Source organism: Leiobunum rupestre, chromosome 6 (genome assembly GCF_980474605.1).
Source record: "Leiobunum rupestre chromosome 6, qqLeiRupe1.1.hap1, whole genome shotgun sequence".
Lineage (NCBI taxonomy): Eukaryota > Metazoa > Arthropoda > Arachnida > Opiliones > Sclerosomatidae > Leiobunum > Leiobunum rupestre.
Window position 1 is genome coordinate 38,776,103 of NC_143389.1, and position 9,180 is coordinate 38,785,282.

The 9,180-nt window shown below is 41.6% G+C and overlaps 1 protein-coding gene across 2 annotated transcripts; it reads left to right on the forward strand.

Moving 5' to 3' along the window:
- The first annotated feature begins 510 nt into the window (after positions 1-510).
- LOC149940861 (cell adhesion molecule Dscam2-like) lies at positions 511-8,283 on the forward strand. Of its 2 annotated transcripts, none has more exons than XM_090177478.1 (15): positions 511-685; positions 2,833-3,111; positions 3,179-3,298; positions 3,706-3,876; positions 4,921-5,065; positions 5,157-5,305; positions 5,388-5,513; positions 5,622-5,786; positions 5,904-5,974; positions 6,179-6,419; positions 6,486-6,581; positions 6,660-6,848; positions 6,908-7,075; positions 7,160-7,446; positions 7,710-8,283. In XM_090177478.1, the coding sequence occupies exons 1-15, from the start codon at positions 628-630 to the stop codon at positions 7,773-7,775; spliced, it is 2,331 nt and encodes a 776-aa protein (XP_090033604.1). In that variant the 5' UTR covers positions 511-627; the 3' UTR covers positions 7,776-8,283. The 2 variants fall into 2 exon arrangements, with proteins under 2 accessions (XP_090033604.1, XP_090033606.1); XM_090177480.1 differs by lacking the exon at positions 511-685 and adding an exon at positions 2,634-2,737.
- Positions 8,284-9,180: the final 897 nt, after the last annotated feature.

The following is a 9,180-nucleotide window of genomic DNA, read 5'->3' on the forward strand; positions in this document are numbered from 1 at the left end:
AACGGAATAACGTTACTAAAATGAAAAAGTAATGAAAAATATTATAATAACATTTATATGTAACCTTTAAACGAACCAAAGTAGAGCGTTAAAAGCTAAGCATCGTTTCGCTTTAAAAATCCAATCCATATCACGACGCATTCCAGTCAATGAACCCCCGAAGAAACGCTTCCCATTCTCACTAATAGAGGCGCTGTAATCGAGGATCGGCCAATCGTACGGTACCCTGGTAAAGTCGCAGCCATGACACTGAACTCCGCACCGCTTCTCCACTGAAGAGATTCGAAAGAAAACAAAGAGGAAAAAGTCTTCTTTTTGCGTCGTTCGCTAATCGAGTCGTTATATTTTCTCAGAGTAAGATCACGCGTAAATGAAATGGACGCGTCGGAAGAGTCTACCTAATAACGTTCCGAAATCATTGTCGTGTTTGTATGGTACGGACCGGTGGTGCTTGCCGCTTATGAGCGCCACTGTGCGAAGAGCTTTTATGCGAGAGCGTCGGTGGCCGGAGTGTGGCAGTGGCTGGGATCGGAGGAGGAGCGCCAGAGACGAGTTCGTTTTCATTCGGAGCCGCTGCATTTTGGCGGTGTCGCTCGGAGGACACGCGCCGGATCGGAGCTTCGCAAAATGGAAATCCTAACTCTGGCTTTGCTCTCTCTCGTTGCCACGGCAACTGCCGATCTTGGTAAGCTTGGATTTCGTTCTCTCTCACTCTCTCTCAGGCTTCCACCCAACCATCCGCCTCCTCTTTCTCCATGGATGAGATCATTCTCCGTTAACTGTGTAGTTAAAAACGCCATTTATTACGGTTATAAAGTTCGGGGCGTCTTTTCTTAGATAACGACATAAGTTTAGTTCCGCTAAACTTTCTTTCCTAGCGTGCTATTTACGAAATAATTCTATTCCAAATTACAAACTCGTTTCCTTACTTTTTTCCATAAGGCAATCCATACGTTTTGAGTTTGGAAAAGGCAGGGGGAGGGCGATGTCATTGAAATCTTTACGCGGGTATAGAATTGTCGTAATGGAATATATATTTAGAGAGTATCCTATGGGAGCTGGATTTCTCAAATTATTTTTATAATAATTTTTTTAATAGTTTGTTTTTTCTTTTTTAACAATAATTGAATACAGCAATTGAAATTAAAGCAAGCTTAAAAACGTAAAATTTTGTCTATTTATTCACGTTTTTTATTTATAAATACACATTATGGTGGTGGTCCCTATTGGTCGATTTATTCCTTAAAGGCCGACTACATAAATCTTCGGTTTACTCTGTCTTTAACTGGAAGTAGGCTTACTGCAATACACGTGTGCCATGCAGTCAGCCTACTTCTAGTGAAAGACAGAGTAAACCGAAGATTTATGTAGTCGGCCTTTAAGATCATAATAAAACAGGGGTGCCCAAATCGTTAATCTTTAGGAAATGTCGATGACAACACTGTAATTTTTTATCTCGACCTTCAAATTGTTTATCGCAAAACTATACTAAAATTTGGAAACAAAAACTATTTACCCTGTAGTTATTAAATTAAATATTTTTTCCTTGTCGAGGTTAAACTTCTGTTTTTCTTTTAAGGAATATACAGGGTGTTTCAAAAGGTTATGCAAAAAAATTAAGGAGTTTTAGGGGGTGATTTGAGAACTATGCCTGTTTTTTTCCTATTTTCCTACGATGGGTTAAAAGAGCGCCCGAGTGTTTCAAAGTTTGGCCTACTAGCCCCTGGAAGTAGGCTGCAACAAGCACGCGGATGCACCGGTTTGGGGTACCTTTCCTGGTAGAGACGTTGAGCAGCCAATGCATTGCCATCCGCTAGTCCATACACGAAATGAATATCCTACATATCTTCCGAAGTGAACTCCATTGTTGAAAGTGATGAGAAATCGCGGTCCATCACGACTTTAAGTTTACTATTTACACTGGTTACCAATCACACGAACCCAAACCTTAATGTTCGTATTCCCTTCTGCTTGGTTTTGCGCTTGGTGCCGCCTACTTCCAGGGGCTAGTAGACCACACTTTGAAGCTCTCTGGCGCTCTTACACCCCTACAACTCCTTAAAATTTTTGTTTAACCTTTTGAAACACCCTGTTTTATGTAAAGGAGATCTGTATTAAAAACAAATTATAAGTATCAAAAGTATTCTTTAGTAGGTTTCTATTTGTTTTTATTTAATTAAAACGATCATCTTTAAAACTGAAAATTTGAACACCCCTGCAATAAAACGTCATACGATAAACTCCAATATAGATATAGATCTCGTACAGAGTGTGAGCGGAGGGAGGACCATACGGCAAACCGAATTGACCAATACGGAGCGTCATCTCTCATTTACGAATTCCAGCATATACCCTCCGCAAATGACGTTTTCTCATTTTATTTTTAAGCCAGCTGGCATTCCAAATGGAATATTCTCTTTCACGTCGGGAGGGGGTCCCTTATCTTTTCCACCCCTTTCATTTTACGAAGAAAAGAACGAAATTTCGTTCCGAAACCATTTCACGTACCGCTACAGCCCTTTCAATCGGGACACCCAGAGAGGAAAGGTGAAGGGAACTTTTCCCAAAGTCCACTTCGATTTTTTCAATCAACTAAAATAAAATCCGGTCAAAATTGTGGCGCTGGTGGAAAGCTTTGAGGCGGAACGTACTTAACGTTATGCATTTATAGTAATGAGCGAAGTTAGATAAGACTCTTTATTGGAGAAAAACTCTTCGATGGAAGGCGCGTCATACAGTAACCCTTTGTTTTCGCCCGAACGATATTATTCTATCTGATATATTGCCTATTATTCCGTATCCTTATATGATTATATCCTTAATCCTTTTCAGAACCGCCGACAGTTCAACCTTTGCTAATCCCCCCGGATTTGAAGCTGGGAGACGCGCTGAATATGATGTGTAACTTACAGCGGGGGAGCTTACCGGTTCACTTCCGGTGGTACAAAGACGGCCACGAGATTAGCGAAGGAGCGAAGATTACTTCGGTCAGTAAGAGGACTTCGATGTTGGCCATCGAAGAACTCCGTTCGAGAGACGTCGGTAACTATACTTGTTCCGTCAGGAACGAAGCGGGATTCGATTCTTCCACCGCTCTGGTCATTATGGAAGGTAAACAGGGACGACCCGCGATAAATATTCATGGCCCGAAACTAATTACTCATTTTTAATGGCCAAGTTCCACCGGAATGGGTCAAAGAACCGTCTGACGTAGTCGCTCCCGTTGGCGCTAAAATTAAAGTCGATTGCAGCGCTACCGGATATCCGGCTCCCAGGATGCTCTGGCGGAAATTAACAGGTACATTTAAATTTAGCTTCGAATAAACAACTTTTATCTAAAACTTTTCAAGTGTAACAGCTTTAGATTTAGTTAAAAAAAACATATATTTAAATACACACAATTAGTTGAGAGTTTATTATTAAAAACCTAGTAATGGTTAGTTTAACCAAACGTAATTTTCCTCATAAAACAAAGAAATTGGTCAAAATTTCTAAAAACGCCTGTAGAAGTGTTCAAGTAGCAGCACACTGGTGATCAGGAAGAAGCAAACAAGCAGGAACCATTAGAATTGCTTTGCGAAAACACTCAGAATTTTCAACCATTATCTCTCATACAAATATCTAAAATACAATACCACCAAACTAAGTAGAAAAGTAAAAATGCATTGTAAACAATAAAGTGTCATTGTTTTTGTCTTTCTACAGACGGTGATCGAACTCCGGTGACATTGAACACGAATCAAAGGCGGGTGGTTTCAAACAATGGGACTTTCACCATCTTTAGCAGCCAGCTCGATGACAGTGGCACTTACCAATGCGACGCCTACAACCGCATCGGACAAGGACTACGCAAAAAAATCACTGTCGACGTACACAGTACGTAATGGTTACTTTTCTCCCAATAATTGCATTTCCTGCCACTATACACCACTGCCTAGAAACCCCATCTCTCTGTATTTACCAAGTTTCGAATCTAATTATTTTTGAAACCCAATATGTCTTAAAAAAGATTGTCAAACCCCTATACAAAACTTCCATGTTATTTCCCCAATTTTTTTTTTAAAGTAGATTTTATAAAATACCAGGAATATTCACCTCATTAGCTTTTCAACTTGAAAAAATATGCATGTTTATACTCCGTGGCACAATTCCTTTAATGCAGGGTCACTGGCTAGTTAATATAAAACCAGAGAAAGGGTAAAGTTTACGTTATAAGAATACACTCATTAACTATCGGGTAAGAATCGAATCGAATCTCGATCACCCACATCAATGTTTCGATCGGGAAAAGAGCCACAACAGACTCGATTAGGAGAAGGTCCCCGTCCGAAATGGTCATAGCAAGAATGTACTTAGGTTAACAGAGAATACGCAACTGTAGCCTCTGTTTTCATGATTTCCGGGAGATATTATCCGCATACAGGGAGAGGAGCGACAACTTGGGATCGTAGCGAAGTGTCTTACCCTCTTATCGGGAGAAAAGGAGAAAGTGTATAGGAGAAAAGGTGTAGGGGCGTGGTTTTTCTTCCGGGAATCACCAGGCAAAAATAATACAGCCCACGTATTATCCGTTAGTCTGAATACATTCTTGGTCGTAAGTAGCTTCCTCTTCATCGGGATACAAAAAAGAACTATATCTCGACAAGAAATGGAAAAAGCAGCCGATCAAACTTAATTCGATCTCTCTCCTCCTACGAATGGATGGTCGATTGTCATTAGGGACAGCGAACTTTCTCTCCTTCGGGAAGGAGGGGGTTGAACTTGGCCCCAATAAAAGGGAGCGAGTCGGTGGGCGGGTGAGAAGACGATAAGGAACGATATTTATGATCGAAGAAGGACGGGGCTGTTTGCCACCCTCCTCATTTTTCTCTCTCTCCGACTGTCTTTTCGGCTCTTTCTTATCTTTACCCTTCGTTGCAGTTCCCCCCGAGGTCCGGGCTGCCGAAGCTCCCGAGAGCGCCAAAAAAGGAGGAGTTGCCAGGCTCGTTTGTCGCTTCACCGGAAATGGAACGTTTACCACTTCCTGGCATCGAGACAGCGACCCCGCCTTCGAACACAGTCCCAGGTAAATATACGGCCATATCATATCGTAGCTGACCTGTTGCCTTCGACCGCGTCAAACGAAATGAAACAATAATTAGGGTAAATATTTTAAGGGTGGAAGTGTATCGTCATAATACCCCAGATGGTTTGGAATCGGAGTTGTACATTCGGGGAGTCGATTCACCGGATACCGGAAGCTACACTTGCAAAGGAGCGACCAAGTACGGAATCGCCCAGGCCATCGTTACCCTCACCGTTCTGGGTAAATAGAAGCGATATTGATTTTTGGCTGAAAATAAATCGAAGTTTTCTAATTGCATCTTTGCTAATTAATTTCTCTTCAGAGCCGGCGTCGGCCCCTCGCAGCGTCCGAGTCAACGATGTCACCACCAATTCGGCGCGGATTCTCTGGAGAAGGCCGGCCACGGGCGCGCCCAACACCTACGTCATTCGATATTGGCAATCGGACCGTAAATTAACTTGTTTATTCAATTATTTACCCGGCAGATAGGCCGCTTTTCAATTTTCGAGTAATTAATTTCTCGATAATCGTCTTCATTTCCCCTTCGTTTTAACAGGTAATGGACGTCGATTGTTCGATTTTTCCGTGCCCGCTATCGAATCCACTGTCATGCTGAAGGACTTGAAGCCCGGGAACCCTTACGTCGTCTCCGTCCTGGCCGAAAATGAGGCCGGGCTGAGCGAGGCTTCCGAACCCGCCAGTTTTCGGACGCTGGACGAAAGTAAACATTACGTTCCCGTAACTATAATTGATTTCAGTGACGTAGCCGTGCCTCCCTTTGGCTGCGCCTCTGATTGTTCTAGAAACTAATTGGGGTACGTTTGTTTTCGTACCTTAGTTCCTCAAGCGCCTCCTACCGACGTTCAAGTAGAGGATATGACGTCGACTGAAATAGTAATTACCTTCAAGGTAATTAATTAATTTTCAAGTGGATCGTTAGAGGATGACGTGGCCCTAGGCCCTAGAATGTGTGTGTTAATGGACTGAGATGTAAGAACGAATGGTGTGTGAATGTGTACTACTAAAAAAATATTTTCCCAGGTATGGACGCGATGCAATTTAGGGGAAGAAAAATCCCCTAGAAATCTTAAAATATCCTAAAAATCTCTATAGGCCCCACCAAGAGAGACGTGGAACGGCGAACTGGAAGGATTTTATATCGGACACAAAGTAAAGGAATCTTCGCTGCCTTTCACCCTACAACGAGTGACCATTGCCGGTGCTGACGAGGATGACCGGCATCGAATTTCAGGACTACAAAAGGGGAAAGTCTACCTGGTCAACGTCAAGTGCTTTAATTCGGCCGGAGCCGGACCCGCCACTCCCGACATCCTTGTAGCGCTTCCTCCAGAAGGTCAGTCTACTTCGCACTAGTTAGCGAGATTGGAGATAGAAACTTAACCAATTGAATAACATTTAGACCCGCCAAGCCCTCCCGCTCTAGCGGTGACGGACATCACCAAGAATAGCGCCGACATCAACTGGAACAAACCTCCCAGTGACAAGAATATTAAGCGTACGTATCGAAAGACACGCGCTACTGCGTAAATAGAAGTTCACAAAAACAAACATTAATATCGGCTACTCGGAGTAGATTACGAGATGCAAATGAAGTCGGTGAGCAAGAAAGAATGGACCACTTACCACGTGCCTTCCAAGAAGACCACTTTTCGCCTTTTCGGTCTCTTGTCGAGTCACAGATACGAAGTGCAAATGGCGGCTGTCAACGACTACGGACGAGGCCGTTTCTCCACCAAGTTAACCTTCACGACGACCTTGAAAGGTGGCTCACACTCGTCGTATAGTTGACGGCGTACTAATTTGGAATTACTTGTCACGCAGGTGTGATCAACGCCGTTCATCAAGGGACTAGTGAAGAGGAGCGAGTGTTCCTACGACCTTACGTCGTCATCCCAGTTGTGCTGTCCATCGCCGTGATCATCACGTCCCTCATTATGGGCTGGCTTTGCTTCAAGAAGACCAAAATTGAGAGTAAACAACTTAACACCAGTACGAAATTCGTTTATCTCGGCCTTGAAATTTTAAAATTTGGAAGCTCCTCAAACGGTAATGGCGCGCTTTTTATCGTTTCAGTTTGGCAAGACACGATATCCAGGAAGAACAAGCCTCACCTGACGCACACTCTTCGGCCGGCCTCGGCCATTCCGCGGCCGCTGGATTACAGGGAGCCTAACGAGAAGACCTTCGAGAAGTTCGAAGACCCGGCCAACGTGACCGTGACGGTCCAGGCGGAAGATGGCCAGCAAGCGACCACTTCGTACTCGCCGGCCGAGTCCTCGGCCAGCTACGCCGACGTGGAAGACGCTGTGGCGGAAGCGGTCTACGACACGCCATGGGACGGAAGTAACCAGAAGGGCCTGGTGAGGAAAACTCCTTTAAATTTATGGATTATTTCTCCCGAACTCGTACTATGAAAACCAAATCTTAGAGCAAAACAATATCAATTGATAAAAAAAACGTTTTTTTTTATACCATTTTGATACCATTCGTACATAAACTTTTCTATCAGAAAAAAATCTGAATCGTACCAAGTTAGTTTTTTTATATTTTTTCAAAGATGATTCCTTTTCATCGAATTCTTTTTTATTTTTTTTTTACAATTTTTATATGTGTATACAAAAAGTCTGCCAGTGGAAGCTATACGAAGCTAAAAAACGGCTTAGGCAGCGCCACTGCGGGAGTTCTTTGAAACAACTTTTGATAAAAACAAAATGCAAAAAACCCGAAGAATTTAAAATTCTTTAACCCTAATGTCTCGTTTAAAAAACAAAAAAGCAACGCGGCATCTGGTTGAAACGCCACAAACTGCCAAAACACGTAGTAACTAACACACGCAAGTACAAGCTTATGTACCAGTACGTCGCAAGTACGCGTCCTTAAAACCGCAACTGTATTGATTGTAACAATCGCCATTGTTGTTATAGTGTTTACCGAAAAGCGGACGACAATACCATAATATCGCGTCTTATACGCGAAAGGGAATGTTCGTTACAAGCGCATTTTTGTAAGCCGGCTTCTTTTCCCGATGCATTCTACCGAGAAGGCGACATTACTACAATGTTCGTCAAATTTCATTGTGATTTTCATTTTAAACTATTTCAATGAACCGTGATATTTCCGTATACCATTGTATATTTTACAGAGGTACATTTTTGATATCGTTCAAAATATTTTACACCACGCGTCGCTCTATAAAAATGGACAATTTTTAAAGATTTTTTGGAATGGAAAAAAACTGCCTTTTTTGTATCGTATTCGCTTCGAAAGTCTTTTTAACTTAAAACGAGAATGCAAATAGATGATTTAGGGATAAAAACATTATCTTTAACTTATATTATAAATGGTACATATACCGATTAGGCCTAGTCAATTGTTTTTATTCATTGTAAAATAATAATAATTTTTATCTGATTGAAAAAAAAACCCCAATTAATACTCGTATATAATATATTTAAACAATTTCGTGCTCAAAATGTTTTATTGACCAAAAAATCTCTTTTAATAAGAAAACGTCTTGTGATTTTTACCCGAATCCGCATTTTTTTAAACCAATAAAATATGTCACGTCATACATGTCGCATTGTTTCCGTAAATTATTTTCTTTATAACTCTATTCAATTATTCTACAGGGTGTTAACTAAAACGATACAGGGCCAATAAACAACGTGCAGGGGTCACTTGACAACGGACATTTCCATGACCTTGAACCATGTATTCAAGGTCATTTAAAAATTGAATTCTAGAACCATTAGAGATACAAAGTTGGTTTCAATTAGAAACGTGTTCCCCGTCACATTTTAGGGCTAAATAGCTTTGGGCCCACCTAATTTGACCGAGGGAGTCTAGACAAAAAGTGGTAGGTGGAATTTTTAAGCTCGGATGACCTTTAACTCATACAAAGTTTATCTCGAGAACCAATGGATTTAGAGAAATGGTTCCCATTTGAAAGGTTTTCATCGTGGTGGTTTGCATCGGGTTAAAGGTATTTAGACTTAAAATTTCAATTTACAGACTTTTTAAATTGGAACCATTTCTCTAAATCCATTGGTTCTCGAGATAAAATTTGAATGACCTTGAACCATGAGTTGAATGCC

What these genes read in the sequence shown, in the direction of transcription:
- LOC149940861 (XM_090177478.1), top strand. Translation starts at nt 628, where the DNA reads ATGGAAATCCTAACTCTGGCTTTGCTCTCTCTCGTTGCCACGGCAACT. An exon ending in CACGGCAACTGCCGATCTTG is followed by an intron (nt 686 to 2,832) that starts GTAAGCTTGGAT and finishes AATCCTTTTCAG; the next exon opens with AACCGCCGACAGTTCAACCT. An exon ending in CGTTACCCTCACCGTTCTGG is followed by an intron (nt 5,306 to 5,387) that starts GTAAATAGAAGC and finishes ATTTCTCTTCAG; the next exon opens with AGCCGGCGTCGGCCCCTCGC.